Raw genomic sequence first — 17,953 nt, 5'->3', positions numbered from 1 at the left:
TCTGCTCTCTTTTTAAAAAGATTATTTATTTATTTTAAATATTTTTTGTTTTATTTGCGAGAGGTGAGTGAGTGAGAGAGCAAGAGAGAGAACATGAGCAGGATGTGAGGCAGAGGGAGGAGAAGCAGGCTCCCCCCTGAGCAGGGAGCCCCATTCAGGGCTGGATTACAGGCCCCCCGCTATCATGACCTGAGCTGAAGGTAGATGTTTAACTGACTGAACCAGCCAGTTAGTTACCTCTTATTTATTTATTTTAGAGAGAGAGCATGCATGTGTGCATGTGCACGAATGGTGGGGAGGGGCAGAGGGAGAGAATCTCAGTCACTCTCCCCACTGAGCTAGGAGACTGATGCAATGGTGATCTCATGATCCTGAGATCATGACCTGATCAAAATCATGACCTGGCCAAAATCAAGAGTTGGCCGCTTAATCTGACTGAACCACTCAAGCTCCCCTATTCTACTCTAATTTAATTCTTAAAATTGCTTGTGATAATGAGCTTTACAGGGAATGCCTTCACTGCTAAGTGGAATCTTTCTAGAACACGGCTCCTCCTATCTCACCTTTTGCACAGATACGAAAACTATTTCATGTACTAATGTGTTTGGAAGGATATGATTCTTGATAAAAGTTGGGGTCTTTTATGCCTCTGAACGGAAGAAGAGATTTTCCTTAGACTTCACCTTTAGCCATCAGCATCTGGCAAGGCCTTACCAAGAACTCTGAGAAAAATGTCAAAACTAGGCTGTGCATAATTCATCCTACTGCGTTTGAGTCTTCTTTAAATACACTACACTCATGAGGGGCGCCTGGGTGGCTCAATCTTTAAGTGTCTGCCTTTAGCTCACATCATGATCCCAGATTCCTGGGATCAAGCTCTATGTTAGGCTCTCTGCTCAGTGGGGAGGCTGCTTCTCCCTCTCCCCCTCCCCCCCTCACCATGTCTCTCTCTGTCAAATAAATAAAATCTTTTTAAAAAAATACACTGCAATGATAAAATGCTATCCACTTTGTAAAGTGTTAATACATGTGCAGTCTCATTTGATGGTCAGCATGGTCCTGGGATGAAGGCGGGAGAGCCCCAGTGTTTTAGATAGCGTGGTTTGTAGGTAGCATGTCTGGGACCCAACGTAGAATCTCATAAATTCTTTGTGAATTAGCCAAAGCACATTTTGAAATTCAGGCTGGTTTCTACCTACTGATTAGTCCATTTTAGAGTGACCTCCCTTCATCATACAACCAAGATCATAATTACAATTTATCAAGTGCTTACCCTGTGTGACTTTCCATTCCTCATGTCATACAATTATCCTGGTACCCCTATGAGGAAGGTATTATTATTCCTGTTAACGGATGAGGAAACTAAGGCTCGTCTAAGTGAACCAACTATTGTGTAGAGAAGGAAAACCAATTTAAGCAAGAACTCAAGTAAATATGATCCCATGGTGCATTCACAAGCCAAATGTAAAGTGTTTTAAATGCCACACCATTTCCTTCTTTCTACCTCCAAATTTGCTATATTTTATTTAGACATTTTAGGGTTGCTTTTCTTTTTGTAACACTCTACTAAGAGTATAGTTCAAAGAAGTGTTCAATACACCTCACATTAGACAGTAAACATGTTTCAAATATTGTATACATCAAATATTTTAATATTGTGGTCATATTGAAGACTTTGGTCTGAAAATGAGATGATAAAAAAAAATGAGTAAAAATGAGTTGATGGATTTATCATTCCACCAAGTATGACTAATCTTGGTCTGCTGAAATTTTCAAGTAATATTGCATTGTCAGACATGAGAAGCAGCCTGCTTCATACAGAGAGCGTACACGTTTTGTTAGGGGTGATGTAATAGTTTTGATTTTTTTTTTCAAAGATTTTATTTACTTATTTGAGAGAGAGAGAGGGAGGGAAGAAGCGAGTCAGCTGGGGGAGGAGCAGAGGGAGAAGGAGAAGCAGGTTCTCTACTGATCAGTGAACCAGATGTGGGGCTCGATCCCAGGACCCCAGGATCATGACCTGAGCCGAAGGCAGATGCTTAACTGACTGAGCCACCCAGGGCCCCAATTTTTAATCTTTAGTACAAAAATAATGGTTTTATAGTTGAGCATCCATTAAAAATAAAAGGATGGGTCAGTTTGTAAGTAGACTTCTGTGGTAACACACCCCCCCCGCTTCTTTTTTTTTTTTTTTTTTAAGATTTTAGTTATTTATTTGACAGACAGAGATCACAGGTAGGCAGAGAGGCAGGCAGAGAGAGAGAGGGAAGCAGGCTCGCTGCTCATGCGGGACTCGATCCTAGGACCCTGGGATCACAACCTGAGCCAAAGGCAGAGGCTTAACCCATTGAGCCACCCAGGTGCCCCTTAAGCTCATACTATTTTTAATACATTGCACTTTTTGCATTAATGCCTGAAGCTATGGAGTGATGATTCACGTGGTCAACTAAGTCCGTACAGTTTAATTGAATATAAAGTAATTGATGGCAACATAACTACATCAGTCCAAAAAACTAGTTTTAGATAATTTGGAACTTTTTCTTTTACTTCAGAGGCTACTGTTTATTTTCTCTTTATTTTTCTCATGAAAATTACCCCTTGATGAGTGATCTTGGCTCCCATTGTCTTAAATCAACGTATTCTCAGCTGCAGAAGGTCAGAAATATATTGTTTTCTTGGAGCTTAACTTCCTCATTTTGGAGTGTGATTACTGACCTCCCTACCTTCCTTCCACTCCTGTTGCCGTGTTGCAGAGCAGAAACAAAACTCCCACATGTGTCAAAATACCAATGGAAGAATTTATATTTAAATGTTTTCTTTTTATTTCATGTCTTTCACTTGGAATTGTACAGTGAAAACATTCTCAGAAAAATATTATGATCTAAGAGCTTTTTTTTTTGTATTGATACTGCAGTTTTGGTCAAAGCGCTGAGCTATTTTATACCAGTTGTTTGCATAAATGACTTTAAGTGGTTCATTAAAGGAGAGAAAGAAATATATCCAAAATGTAACTAGAGCATGTTGCATATAGAATTCAGGTGACATTGTTGTGGGATGAAGCCTAAAATTACACTCTTTTCAAATGTTTTAATACAATTGAAAAATATTCATGTTTAAGCCATGCCTTTGATCACAAACCATAAGTCCCACTGTCTTCTTTTATCCAAATAACTAATATTTTGATTCTTTTATCCAAATAACTAATAACTGTTTTACATGACAGTAGTATTTATGTAGGATTTTTCAAATTAATTAATTAATTTTTTAAAATAAACATACAATGTATTTTTTTAAAGATTTTATTTATTTATTTGACAGAGAGAGATCACAAGTAGGCAGAGAGGCAGGCAGAGAGAGAGGAAGGGAAGCAGGCTCCCTGCTGAGCAGAGAGCCCAATGCGGGACTCGATCCCAGGACCCTGAGATCATGACCTGAACCGAAGGCAGCGGCTTAACCCACTGAACCACCCAGGCGCCCCCATATAATGTATTTTTATCCCCAGGGGTACAGGTCTATGAATTCCCAGGTTTACACATTTCACAGCACTCATCATAGCACATACCCTCCTCAATGTCCATATCCCCATCACCCTCCTCCGTCCCCCCTCTCCCCAGCAACCTTCAGTCTGTTTTTTGAGATTGAGTCTTTTATGGTTTGTCTCCCTCCCAATCCCATCTTCTTTCATTTTTTTTCTTTTCCTACCCCCCAACCCCCTCACATTGCATCTCCACTTCCTCATATCAGGGAGATCATATGATAGTTGTCTTTCTCCGACTGACTTATTTTGCTAAGCATAATACCCTCTAGTTTGATCCATGTCGTCGCAAATGGCAAGATTTCATTTCTTTTGATGGCTGCGTAGTATTCCATTGTGTATATATACCACATCTTCTTTATCCATTCATCTGTTGATGGACATCTAGGTTCTTTCCATAGTTTGGCTATTGTGGACATTGCTGCCATAAATATTCGGATGCACGTGCCCCTTCAGATCACTACATCTATATCTTTAGGATATATACCCAATAGTGCAATCGCTGGGTCATAGGGTAGCTCTATTTTCAGTTTTTTGAGGAACCTCCACACTGTTTTCCAGAGTGGTTGCACTATGGAGGATTTTTTTTAATTAAAGAAGGACTTTCTTACTATATCATTTTTAAAAAAACTCATTTATTTTTATATGCACTTTCTCCAAAGTTGAATTCCATGTATGATTTCTGTGAAATTGTTCTTTCTGGTTCTTATTGATGTGCTTTAATATAAAATTTTTTTGGTTCCTCTTCTTTAGCCAAAGTGTGTGGTAATAGGAATACTTTAGAGAAATTCTGGAAGGTTGAAGTTTGTCAGATGTTCTGTGCAAACCTAAATGTGTGCATTCTCTGGGCATCAGGACTGTGTGAGTTTCTTTCCTGCTCCTTTGATGGAATGAACATTTGCTTTTGGTTCATTTTGGTGGTGGTGTACTGCTACTCTAATCAGAGTTTGCCTTTTATTCTGTATTTAAACGCTATCACGGCATCCAGAAAATCTGGCAAAGAAAATGATATTTTGATGACATTTTCCACAGGGCTCAACTAGAATGAATTATTACATTTTAACCACAGCCCTAATAAACAGCTCCTTTATTTCCCCTGGAAAGACACAATATTTCTTTGTCCAAGAAGTTGCCTGAGTATATGTATTGTTGAAGTGCTAAAAAGCTGCTTTCTCTAAACTTTAACTGAGAGACAATGGGATTTTCTAAGCATACACTACTGCAGTGTGACTCAATATTTTATGATTATAGAAATGAATTTAGGTTTTAAATTCTGAAGAAAACATTTTTAACCCTAAATGGAGAAATTTCACACAACAGCCCCATTTCCTATTACACATCAGTCATTTCTTTGTAACTTCTATTTATCCATCAAATGATCTTCTTTCGGTTTTAGATTTTGAGTTCTTAAACAGTAATCTTTGACTCCCCTCCCCCACCTATGGTTGGGCCAGCCTAAAGGATTTTTTTCCCAGTCCCACAAACATAAGTCTATTTTATTAGCTATGTTTTGTTTATTAACATGTATTTCTAGAGTAGGTTAGGGTGTTTTTGTCTCCCAAAAAGAGGAGAATGCTTTTTGTTTAAATCACAAATGCCTGGGTGCTGATAGTATACACTGATGGATAATCACAAATTATTTGATTGGCTTTTGTAAAAAAGAAGAGGCAGTATTTTCCTAACCCCATTTCTGAGCTTGTCATTGTCATTATACTCTATTATTTGCTATTGCTAAATTTTTAAAAAGGAGGAGGGATGTAGCGTGGAACCAACTTCCTGATGGAGCCTTGGGGAAGGTCATGTTTTGCCGTGACCTGGGCATCATTCTTGAATGTTGTTATTATTGGAAGAGGGTGCCCTCAGGCCACTGCCCTTCCTTTCCCCAGAAGTGGTCTGACCAAGGCGGACTTTCCAGCTCATCTTCTCTAGAATCAGGACTCCCAAGCTTTGGTTTATGGCCTGATGAAGAGTTCTGACATCCATAGGCTAGTATCGGTGAAGACGACCATATAACTTCATATAACTACTTTGTTTTATTGGCAGTGGTGGCCTGCTTCTCTTTTAATCTGAGTACCGTAAAGGCTCAGAGCAATTGCAAATTTAGAGCCTTAAGCAACTAGGACAAATGTTTATGTTGCAGCATAAAGTGACTTGTGATTTTTTTTTCACCTAAACTATTTTACACATTTCTTTTTTATTTCTGTAGAATCTTTGTTACTGTTTTAGCAGTCAGAACTGTGAATAACTTCAAGGCTAACACTACTGGATGGCAAGTAGAATCTTTCTTTCAGACAAGTGTTTATGCCAATATATTTTACTTTATGCTTTGAGCATTAAGGAAAAGAATCTATTTTCCAAAACCTGCATAACCGTGCCTGTATCCTCTTTAGAAATGTTGTTTAATAAGCACTGTTGCTTTATCATCTAGAGGCTACTGCCAAATGCTCTTAATTAGGCAAGAAGAAAAAGGGGGAAAAAAGTGTTTTTTGCGGATTTGTAAAACATCCACTCTTCTTGTCGTGGTATCTTAGCGTGAAATCCAGGAAGCAATGGTGTATGGTGTCCATAACCATGATTTCCTGAATTGGAGAAAAAGTGTGGAAAGCATCTGGGGAAAAGGAGGCTCTCTACCAGCTTGTTTCCTGTAAGCTCAATTGGAAGACCTTGTCTGTGCAAATAGATTTCAAAATAGAGCCTGCCCTTTGACTGTCTCCATAATTACATGGCTCACTCTGTATTTTATTTGGCAGCCGGAGCAGTTAACCCCTGGAAGGAAGGGGCTGATGGCATGGCCAGCTTGGCTTCCCCGACATGTCCGTGGGAATGAATAAACCACTGTTTGGAGAAGCCCATAGCTAAAAACACACCAGAAGTCTCCAGCAGAACTGAAGCTTTTCAAAAACAAGTTTAATAATGTTCATTATGATTGGTTTAGAAACTTAACTTACTTTGTCCTTATTGTGTAAATTGTAGAGAAGTATTAATTGTTTAAAAAAAAAATTGGGGAGCTGGGGGAGTTCCTATTGCTTTGATGTAATCAACATCTGTCAACAGAATGAATTTGCTTTTGTTTAGTTTCAAGGGCCCTTGTCCTCTAGCTTTGCCCAATCAGTATCTGCTGCAGCCTGGGGCATTCCCTGAGCTGATTTTCTTTTTTCTTCAACCACTGCACAGGTTATTTCTTGTGAAATGTGAGCTTCTCTTCTGCTTGATAGTCTCCTTGAAATGTGAAGGAACCCTCAATCTCTCTCATTTACTTTTGAAACAGGTACATCTTAGTCCTAGATTATAAAAATCAATGGGAGTTATATCAAGTAATGCAGAGTGTTTAATTTTCCTTTCACAACATTTGTGCAAGTTATCAAACCTATCAAGTAGACAGTGTTTTGGGTCAAGAAATATAAGGCATGGATGCATTTGCAGCATTCCTTTTTGGACTTGAAGCACACAGTGCTTTAAGAGCCTGTGCTCCTACTCTAGGTAATTGGTTGGAGTTCGTGAAGTGTGATCTTTCTGTGGCTCTAAATCAGCACCTCGAAAATGTATTTCTATGGCACAGTCCCTTTTGAGCCTACTGTAGGAAGCAATGTTTCTAAACAGTTAAAAGTATGTTTGCTGTCACAAAGTAAGTTACCTCTTTTTTTAAGTTAATGTATTATTTAAGCAAATCACTTGGTTTAGAATTAAAATTATCAATGACTGAAGAGCCATATTTGAAAATGAATTAGCAAAACATTGTTTTCTCTCTTAGTAATCATAAATCATTTAAATCTGGCACACATTCCCCCCTTCATCCAAAATAATTGCCTCCATTTGTAAAATCAATTAGATGCTGATATGCTATAAATAATAGTTTTGTTACTAGACTTTGGCATTTGATCATTATGAAAAAAATATTCAGTAAGACATTTTACAGAGTATCTTTTAAATTACCTATTATCTCTGGTTGACATTGTTAACTAATGTAAAGTAGTACCAGCTACTTAATTGTGTTGTTTTCTACCCAGATATCTAATACCTCTGAAATGTAAGCATAACCGAGGATTTGGTGCCTGACGCAGGGTAGAAGTGCTTCCCTGGAAACATACAATAGAAAAATATAGGTGTTGGTAGACCACACTTAAGTACAAATATACTTTTTCAGCTTTACGGTCGCTTAAAATAATAAGCATTTTAAATGTCTCTTTGAAAGTTCATTCAGGCCTCTTCCTTAAAAATACTTGTTGGCCAAAAGAAAACTTACGTTTTCAAGGATAAATCAGCTTAATTAAGGGTCATTAGTAGAGGTGCACAGAAAAACCCAGGGCTCAGTGGGTGAAATGGAAGCATTTCATTATGTGGTATAGAATGCATGAGCAGATAACAATTAAAATGGACCCTGAGTAAGAGGCCAGTAAACATAGGGCATGTTGTGTGCAGCAACATTAGTTATTTAAAAATGCATTCCTCCCTCCATCATACTTGAATTCCGTAATCCCACCTTTCAGACTTAATCTGTAAAGGGGAATAAAATGCAGTTTTTAGAAATTGATGTTATTCCCAAATATTTTCATATTTAAAACCATGACTTTGATTTCCACAGCAAATATAAATTTAAAATATGAAAAATGTGCTGCAGGATCCAGAGGACATATACCAATTTCAAAAGACATTCAGGCTGCGCAGTGCACTTCTCCATGGAGTGAAAGAAGCAGTTGCCTATAATTTTCGACATTCAGCTAAAACTAGACACTGATAGAATTTTTGTGACTCTGAAAATAATTCTTACTATTACCTCTGATAACAGTAGATATTCTAGTATTTATAACAAATAACGTATAGACGTACTGGTCAAGGAAACCCTATAGAGAGTTTCTGTTACATAATCAGCAGTAACAACACTCATTATGATCACTCTTTGAAGATCAAATTAGTCCAAAGCAGCTCCTTGCTGATCTGGGGCGCTCTTCTTCTGAGGCTTCTGATGATTTTTTTTAAAAATTTCATTTATTTATTTGACAGAGAGTGAGAGAGAACACAAGCAGGCAGAGCAGCAGGCAGAGGGAGAGGGAGAAACAGGCACCTTGCCAAGCAAGGAGCCCGACATGGGGTTTGATCCTAGGACCCTGGAATCATGACCTGAGCTGAAGGCAGTTGCCCAACCAACTGAGCCTCCCAGGCACCCCGGCTTCTGATGATTTTCAACTTGTGCCTCCTTAACTTCAGACTGGTCAGCTTATCCCTTACAATAATTAGTACACACCTGAAACTTGTTTCCTGAAAATAGCTTTAACAAAAGGAGATCTGGGACACCTGCCTGGCTCCTTGGTGCAGCATGTGACTCTTGATCTTGGGGTTGTGAGTTCGAGCCCTATGTTGGGTGTAGAGGTTACTTAAAATAAAACCTGTGCTGCTTGGGTGGCTCAGTGAGTTAAGTGTCTGCCTTTGGCTCAGGTCATGATCCTAGAGTCCTAGGATCGAGTCCAGCATTGGGCTCCCTATTCAGTGGGGAGTCTGCTTCTCCTTCTGCCTTTACCCTGCTCATACACACACCCTCTCTCTCAGATAAATAAATAAAATCTTAAAAAAATATTAAACTTGAAAAACGTGGTATGTGCTATGGATCCTGGGCAAATCGTGGTGCCCACAAGACTGACAGAGCGGCCAGTGTTGTGACTAATGAAAACCTTGCTGGTGTCCCTGCCTCTGAAGATGGGTGTCATACATCAAATTAGCTGTAACATTGACCGTAGCAAGTGGGAAGTTAGATACAGTTGTGATACAGTATCAGCAGTGCTTTTATTTATTTAATCGAGATAAAGTTGACATATAATATTTGGATTGTATCAGCTTTCAGTGTACAAAGCAGTGCTTTTATAAGGAAAGGAGATATAAAGGAAACCCAACAAACCTTTTCTAGAATGGTCTATAGCAGTAACTGTAGTTTGTTTATCCTGTGACCCTGAATATAATGGGTACTGGAGAATTTAATTTTATCCACTCTGCATTTAGAAAATTTGTTAACTACTATTTATTAATTCCAGTATGATAAACAAAATGGAGGATTTTGCCCCACCTCTTTTTTGCCGCATTAATTGGAGGACCATTATCTTCTAAAGGCATGTATTTTTAAAGCCCATTTCTTCATTTCACCTGTGAAAACACTAGTTTTTTTTTCTCCTGGTTTGTAATGAATAGTTAGTGGAATAAACATGGTATGGTACCTTATTATCCTGTTACCTTGTGACAGCGTTTATAGGGTGTCTTTTATCAGATTGAAAGAAAAGATTTTGCTCCGAATAAAAAAGTATCATATGAAGGTAGAATTTCTGAGTACACTGCACAATTACTGAGTACACTGCACAACCGTAATTGTCAACAGACTGGATATATTCAGGCTGCGCTCCCAATGTTTAAGTCGTGTGTGGGTGTGCCTGCATCTTTTTGGCAGTGAGCCTATCATTTGGCAGGACAGGTACATTGGCAACACTGTTCATCCTCGAAGTGAATGTCTCAAAGCCTCAACAAGATATCCAGGTAGAGGCCTGGTGACTTCATGCCTCAAGTTTAAGTATATGGAAGAGATTCCCCCTGCAATGACTGTCTGCTTGAACTTGATAATGCTGATAAAGATGATCTCTCTTTCATGTAATCAGCTGCATTGAAAAAAATCTTCGTGAGTCCTGAAATTGATCAGGTCCACATCCTCCCTTTGCCTGGAATTTCGCATGACAATCAGGTGCCGGGGAGTGATGGCACAAATGCCAGAGCTGAAAGAGACCTCCCTCAAAGATGAGAAAGCCCAACTCCCTCATTTTCCTAAGCCTTCTGTCTCAGTGGGCAGGGTCTGACTGCTCAGCAGGCCCCAGAAAGTGCTCAGCCAATGTTTACTGTTAACTTCTTCAGGTCACATAGTTAGCTCTTGGCAGGACCAGAAGCCGCACCACGGTTCCAAGGTGCCATCCGCTGCTGTGTCTCTCTGGCCTGTTTTTCATCATGCATATGACCATCTGATACAATCTAATGTATTTGTTGGTTTGCTTCTTGTCTTTGTCCCACCGTAGAATAGAAGCTCCGTGAGAGCAGGGACTTTGTTGTCTGGTTCATCCAGTATCCAGAACATGGCATACAGAAGGACCTCAGTAAGTAGTTGCTGAATAAAAGAATAAATTAATTTAGAGGCCTGTAGGTAAACCCATTGAAGAGTTGAGAAGGGAAAGGAAAAAAATTAATGTTTATGAGGCACCTGCTTTTAAGATGGTTTACTTATGAATGTTATCTCAGTTAATGCTCACAACAGTGGAGTGGTGAGGAAAACATTGCTGTTTCCCTGTGATGGTGAAGAACGTGGGGCTCAGAAGTTGTGGTAAGGCAGATCCGTCCGCCCTCCAAGCTCATGGTATCCTCATTACTGCAATACCTCCCAATTAGATCCAATCAACAAATTTTCATGAAAAGTACCTTCATTCTAAATGTTGGATGGTCCTATGATGTTTATTTCTTTTCTTTTTTTTTTTTTTAACTTTCCATTAGGGACACCTGGGTGGCTCAATCGGTTGAGCAGGCGACTCTCTTTTTTTGGCTCAGATCATGATCTCAGGGTCCTGGATTGAGCCCCATTCTGGGATCTGTGCTTGGGGGTTGGGGGAGTCTGCTTGAGGATTCTCTTTCTCACTCTCCCTGCCCCTCTCCCCACTCATGTGCTTGCTTACGTGCACTCGCTCCCTCTCTCGCTCTGTCTCTCTCTCTCTAAATAAATCTTAAACACACACACACAAACCAACTTTCCTTTAAATCTATTCCCTGGGGCACCCAGGTGGCTCAGTCCATTGAGCATCCAACTCTTGGCTTTGGCTCAGGTCATGATCTCAAGGGTCCTGGGATTGAGCCCCCCCACCCCCCAGGCAGGCTGCCCACTGAGCAGGGTATCTGCTTGAAGATCGGCTCCTTCTGTCCCTCCCCCAAGTCTCCCTCTCTCAAATAAATAAATAAATCTTAAAAAAAAATAATACACACAAAGCTAATCCCTTAAAAAACCACATCCTATAGGAAAGCATGCTATCTACTCGAGCCCCTGCACACTGTAAGAAGGCAGCTTGGAGTGGTGAGCTCAGTCCTTGAGTTGGTTTTGCGGGATGTGGAGCCCGGGCCTCCCCCTAACCTCCAGCAGTGTTGAATCTTAGTTCCTCATCTGTGAAACAGTGGCGTTAATAGCTGCCTGCCTGCCCACCAGAGTTGGTAAGAGATAATGTATGTAAAGCACCTAGCACTGAGCTTCATCAAAGAAAGTGGCCATTAAATGCTAACCACTATTATCGTTACTAATTCTATTAGTGTTATCCTTATTAATAGTAATCATAATACATTCTTTCCTCAGAAGGGAAATACTTGTGGGTTTGTGTCTTGTTGTGGTCCTGCCTCGGGATGGAGTTAGGGAGCCTGGAGTCATAGACTGATTCCGCCTAAGTCTTTGCTTTCGCTGGGACGCATAGCGCAGACTGCCAACCAGCTTCTTTCAGCCACCGCACCAAAGCGAAGGGAGCTTGGCTTGAGAGTGGAAGGATTAGGTCAAACCTATCACCACTTTTGGAGAATAACCTAGTGATAGTAACTCCTAATAGTTTTGTGATGCCTTGTACGTTTTCTGGTGTTTCCATATGTGTTAGGTCATTTTTTCTCATGTGTACGGGAAAAATAATATACTTTGTAGAGGCAACTTGACCGCTTTCCCACAGTTTTTGTACTTACTGCATGCTCCTGGGGAAGATACCTTCCTTTGGGTGCTTCAGTATCCCCAACTGGAGTGTAGTGGAAGGTTCTCATTAAGACTAAGGAGCTAACATATGTAAAGTGCCTAGGACAATAATTAACTCATAGTAAGTGCTCGGTACTAGAAGCTGTAGTGGAGTGGACGATTTTTTTCTCATTAAAAACTTTTTAAGTGTTCTTGAAGGAACTGTTCTTTATTAGGCATCTACTTTCCAACCATCTGCTTTTCCTAGGATTCTGCCCTGCCCCATATACCAGTTGACAGTCTAGAGCTGGTGGTGTTGTCTACAGGGAAATGTGCAAACTTCGGGGAATATGTACCTGCCTCTGTGAAGCAACTTTTGATTTAAAAAAAAAAAAAAGATATTGCTGCATTTTGTCTAGTATTTGGAATTGTTTAAAATAACACCGAAATACCTCTGTAAGTTTGATTCAACATTATTACATTCAACTTTATGGAAGAACATAATAGAGTGAAACTTACAACCTTGAATTGCTGACCATAGGGGTTTGTTTGTGTGCCTCTCTCTAGGTCACTTGGAGATCCTGGCCTTGGAGGCCGGTACTCACCTGCACTTCGTGTTTCTATTATGTTTCACAGCTGAAATGTTACTGTAGGCCAGTAGTTCTCAACCCTTCAAGGATGTCAGAATCACCCTGAGGCCTTGTCACAGGATAGATTGCTGGTCTCATCCCAGAGTTTGAGTCAGTAAATGGAGAGGCCCCATAATTTGCATTTTTCCCCATGTGCTGCTGATATGGTGGTCTGGGTACCACTTTTTGAGAACCAGTGCTCTAGACCAGGAGTCAACAAACTTCTATAAATGGCCAGATAGTAAATATTCTAGGCTTTGTGGGCCGTACAGTCTCTGTTACAGATACTCAACTCTGTGGCTCAGAGCAGCTATAGATCATTGTAAGTGAATGAATGTGACTGTACTTATGGGCATTGAAATTTGAATTTCATATAATTTCACATGTTACAAAATACTATTTTTCTTATTTCTTTTTTGCCCATTTATAAATGTAAAATTCATTTTTAGGTTGTGGACTGTACAAAAACACAGACAGCAAGCGAGATTTGGCCTTCGGGCTGTAGTTTGCCAACCCCTGACATGCAATTGTGACATGTTGGGGAATTTTCAAACTATTGTTTTAATTATAAAAGTAATGCATGCAAATGGGTGGTTTAAAAAAATCTAACAGTGTAGAAGAAAATAAAATGAATCAGGGAGACTTCCTCCCCACCCCAGGCCCAATCACATGCCCCAGAAATAACCACTATTGATGAATATAAATTTTCAGAAATTTTATAGGGAAATACAAGCTAATATAAATGTATACATTCTTTTTTACATCACTGGGCTTTCTTTTTATTTATTTATTTTAAAGATTTTATTTATTTGACAGAGAGAGAGATCACAAATAGGCAGAGAGACAGACAGAGAGAGAGATGAGAGAAGCAGGCTCCCTGCTGAGCAGAGAGCCCCATGCGGGACTCGATCCCAGGCCCCTGGGATCATGACCTGAGCCGAAGGTAGAGGCTCAACCCACTGAGCCACCCAGGCGCCCCACATCACTGGGCTTTCTATACCTACTGTTCAGCTTTGTCTTTTCCCTAGCAATGTATTGTGGCCTGCTTACGTATCAGCACATAGAAATAAATGATTTAGCTTATTCTCTAATACCTCCATAGCTTTCTGTTGCATAGACATCCAGACTCTATTTCACCAGTCCCCCATGGATGGACATTTGCATTATTCCTCATTTTTTTCTACCACAAAGTGAGGGTACCTCTTCTTATATCCATTACTGCATAATATCTGCAAGGGAAAGCCCTAGGAGATGAGTTGCTGAATCAAAGGATATATGCATTTAAAATTTTGATAGCTATTTCTTAATTCCTGTGGTAGGCACTTTAGGACCCTGCGTTCATTTTGTTTCAGGGTCACACCCTACATTTCTGTTTTTTAGTCTTTATCCGACTTGAGCATTTGTCATAGTGCATTTCGGTAGAATGCCTCTTGCTGCACGTGAACTTAACACAGAGTAGTAATCCTATCAAGGGCAAAAAGTGCAGCTGGCAATTTGTCCATGATTCTTGAAAGGAAAACAGCTTTAAAGAATATAAAGCCACCCAAACAGTGCCCTGAATCTAAGGTCATTCTGGACATTGCTGGGGAAGGTTCCACAGCAGAAATTGTTCTTTCTGCAAACCTGGTACTTAGCAGATGCCTCTATATGTTTGTTTCCCGTTAGAGTGGAGTTTTCCATTGTCAAACATGTATGTAAACATAGTATTAGCTAATAAATACGCTGTGCTATTATTGTACTAGAACTCAGAATATAACCGCTTTCCTTTCTATTTGGAGCTTTTCCTTTTTGAGCCAGTAAAGGATTAGGATAATGATTTAACAGACAACAATGGAACATCTTAAAATGTAGCCCTATGGTAGGTTTTTTAACTTAAAATATGCCTATTTCTGCTCATAGGTTGTCATAGAATTTTCTCTTCACCACTCAATCCTATCTCCTTACACAAGGAGTCAAGCAGTCAACAAAGAAGAAATTTCTTTTTCCGGAGACAAAGAGAGATTTCCCACAGTATAGTTTTGCCGGCTGCCGTTTCTTCAGCTCACCCAGTCCCTGAGGTACCGTGTGGCCTATTATCTGCTGCTTTTTCCAGCCAGGATGAAGCTTAGCCGCAGAAATGAACCAATGTCTTTTTGCACCTTTGATTTCTGAGCCATTTGAATCATGATTTTTAAACTTGGTTTACGACCTGAAATTGTGATTTGAGAAGCGGTAACATCTGCAGTTCTATAACATTATTATTATTTTTTTAAATAAAGCTCTGAGCTTACAGCTGCTTAGCTTACTTAGAATTAGTTTCTACCGTGAAAATTTTCTATATTAAATTTCTAACACGAAGGTAAAAGTACATGTCTCTAGTTTCTTAATCTTTTTATAGAAAAAAATGGACTGTAAAACTGGGATCATTCAAGAGCGATTACTTGAAACTAGTACACTAGAATTATTTTCCTAACGCCTGCTCATACTTTCCATAATATTAATGCTGCTGTTTTTGAATCCTCCTTTAGAGTAATTAAAAAAAACCCTCTTGCCTCAGAGCATTCTTGATTTTTTTCTCAGAGAGTACAATTCTGTGGAAAGACAATCTACCCATGTTTCGAAATGCAAAATGAAGGAGGTGGAGGGGGGGTCATGTAGGAAGAATGAGAACACCTGAAAGAAGTCTAGATTGTCACAAATTCACTTGCTTCCCCCTCCGATGCATATTTTAAACAGTAAACCCATGTTAAGTATATTATCCTCCCTGAAGGTGAGTGGCCCCTTTTGTGTGTGTGTGGAAAGGGGCCAATGAGACAGGCTACCAGAACCCAGAGGATGTTCCTGGTGTTTCTGTGCTGGGAAAGAAAGGGAAGCCTCCAGAGAGAAGAATGTATTGTTTTAGAATGCCAGTGACAAGCCTGGAGCCCTTCTGCCTGTCGTCGTAACCTGGCCACCTAGTCGCAGGGCCTAGTGGAGACAGGAGCGCAGTCTGTGGGGGAGACTGTGTGAGCTTCCGTGGGCACTGGTGGCAAAGCTGGAGGAATGGATGCTTGCCCAGAGCTCAGCCAAACACTGGCGTGCCCTGTGTCACAAAGGCCCACCTCAACATGAGCATAAGGGAAGGTCTTAGAAGTGAAGGAGTGATGCGCTTCACAGAGAGCAGACCCCTAAACTCAGCTCTTCCAGAGTCACTGTGAGGCCAGCTGAAGAGTCTCCTCTCCCTCTGCCTCCTGTTCCCAAGTGCTGTGCACGCTTACTCGGTAGGGTTCCACAGTGCTTGTGTGGCAGTGTCCGTAAACAGATTGTAAAGAGCTGAGCACAATCTTGGGACTGAAAGAAGCTCTGTGTGTAAAGTAGTTATTTATTTTCTAAATACTGTCCATAGGTTTAAGGAAGCAGTGGAGAATGTTCTACAAAGGTGATCAGAGTTGAACATTTTGAGTTTGGGGGGTTTCTTTCTTTTTGGCAAATCATGGGAATGTTCTAGGTTTTTTTTTTTTTTTTTTTTTTTTTTTTTTTTTTTTTTTAAATGTACTTAAAAAAAAAGAAAAAGAAAAAGCTGTTGGGTTTTGTTCTCTCGTCCCTTCTTAGTTTGGGTACAGTTGCCGAGTACAAGAAAAGTGTATTCGTAATAGGCTTCGGGGGCCTTGAGAGTCAGCCTTTTACATATATTCATTCGGAGAGGGTGTTGTGAGCTATCCTTTGCATAAATTTTATCTTTGTGTTAAGAAGATGAAAGTACTCTTAATTAGCCATTTGGCAATTTGGAAGCTTGGTGCTCTTTTTCCATCAACGACAAGAATGCTTCTTACAGGGTTGGGAGGAGGAAGAAAAGAAAAGTACTGTTTGTTTTGACCAGAAGTCTACTTCAGACCAGTTTGACTCAAAGCACAGTAAGGTTAACAGACCATCCAGAGGCAGCACTAACAGGCAATGTTAAGTTCAAAAGGGCAGGGGAAGGAACTGGGGGCAGCCTGGAGGGTCTGTCGTGCTGGCTTCGGAGGTCGGTGCTCCGGCAGGAAGGGCAGAGCTCCATGAAGCAGGAGGCTGTGTCCGAAAAAATGATCCCATTGTCGTGTGCTGGGTTCTGATCTTCATTTTCAATCCTTTTTCCTCAAGCACATAAAGAAGCCAGACTATGTGACGACAGGCATTGTACCCGACTGGGGAGACAGCATAGAAGTTAAGAATGAAGATCAGATTCAAGGGCTTCGTCAGGCTTGTCAGCTGGCGCGACATGTCCTCCTCCTGGCTGGGAAGAGTTTAAAGGTGGCGTCTCCGCAAACCTCAGAAGGACGTACAGAAGTCGCAACCCAACCCCCCTCTTTCCCCTCTCTCCCTTTCGCTCTTCTTGCTACATCTCATCTGTTAAAAAAAAAATCAAGTCAAGCCTTGGGATAGGGGAAGGAGATTTTATTATTTTGTGTGTTTATTCTAGAGGTAATTTAAAATCCAAATTCAATTTTAAGTAGCAGGATTCTGGAGATACTTTGGGCCCAATCGGCCTATCCCACTTGATCAATGGCCGACAGTTTTGACTTCTGCCCCTTTTTCCTGCCTGTAGTTTCTGCTTTGACTCCCCCACATTATTTCTGTGTGCCTGAACAGTTGTTCTGCCTCATCCTTTGTCTCCTTTTCTCTTGCATTAGTTCTGCAAAGCAAGATTAGAGCATATATACAAAGCTGTGGGTAATAGAGAAATGTAATTACAGACAACTGTCTTCCTATAAGATTTAGTTCTCCAGAATAATCTGAAACACTCTGCTTTTTAGGGGTCATTAAAAAGAAAAAGAAGGGACGCCTGGGTGGCTCAGTTGGTTAAGCAGCTGCCTTCGGCTCAGGTCATGATCCCGGCGTCCTGGGATCGAGTCCCACATCAGGCTCCTTGCTCAGCAGGGAGCCTGCTTCTCCCTCTGCCTCTGCCTGCCATTCTGTCTGCCTGCCATTCTGTCTGCCTGTGCTCGCTCTCTCCCTCTCTCTCTCTGATAAATAAATAAAATCTTTTAAAAAGAAAAAGAAAAGTATGGGTCTGTAGTTTCCAGAAGGTGGGCAGAATTTAGGAAGTGCGTCTCAATGGTGAAATCACTTAGGGTGTCA

The 17,953-nt window shown here is 40.4% G+C and overlaps 1 protein-coding gene across 6 annotated transcripts in view; it reads left to right on the top strand.

The window, feature by feature from the left end:
- Positions 1–17,953, top strand: part of METAP1D (methionyl aminopeptidase type 1D, mitochondrial) — an 86,297-nt gene that overhangs the window by 52,772 nt on the left and 15,572 nt on the right. For 2 of the 6 annotated variants that reach the window (XR_014300250.1, XM_082689182.1), the window contains exons 2-3: positions 14,777–14,934; positions 16,976–17,125. The exons of 1 other annotated variant lie outside the window; for it this stretch is intronic. Coding sequence is in view for 1 of the 5 variants with exons in the window: in XM_082689182.1 (XP_082545308.1) it covers positions 14,777–14,934; positions 16,976–17,125 (308 nt within the window). In the remaining 4 variants the exon portion in view is untranslated. Of the gene's footprint in view, positions 1–10,578; positions 10,657–14,776; positions 14,935–16,975; positions 17,126–17,156; positions 17,297–17,953 lie in introns of those variants that run through there. 3 more of the 6 variants (XM_082689183.1, XM_082689184.1, XM_082689186.1) reach the window with 3 other exon arrangements.

This window comes from Mustela nivalis, assembly GCF_964662115.1.
Source record: "Mustela nivalis genome assembly, chromosome: 11".
Classification (NCBI taxonomy): Eukaryota; Metazoa; Chordata; class Mammalia; order Carnivora; family Mustelidae; genus Mustela; species Mustela nivalis.
The sequence above is the reverse complement of the archived record's forward strand: the minus strand, read 5'-3'. Positions and strand labels throughout refer to the sequence as shown.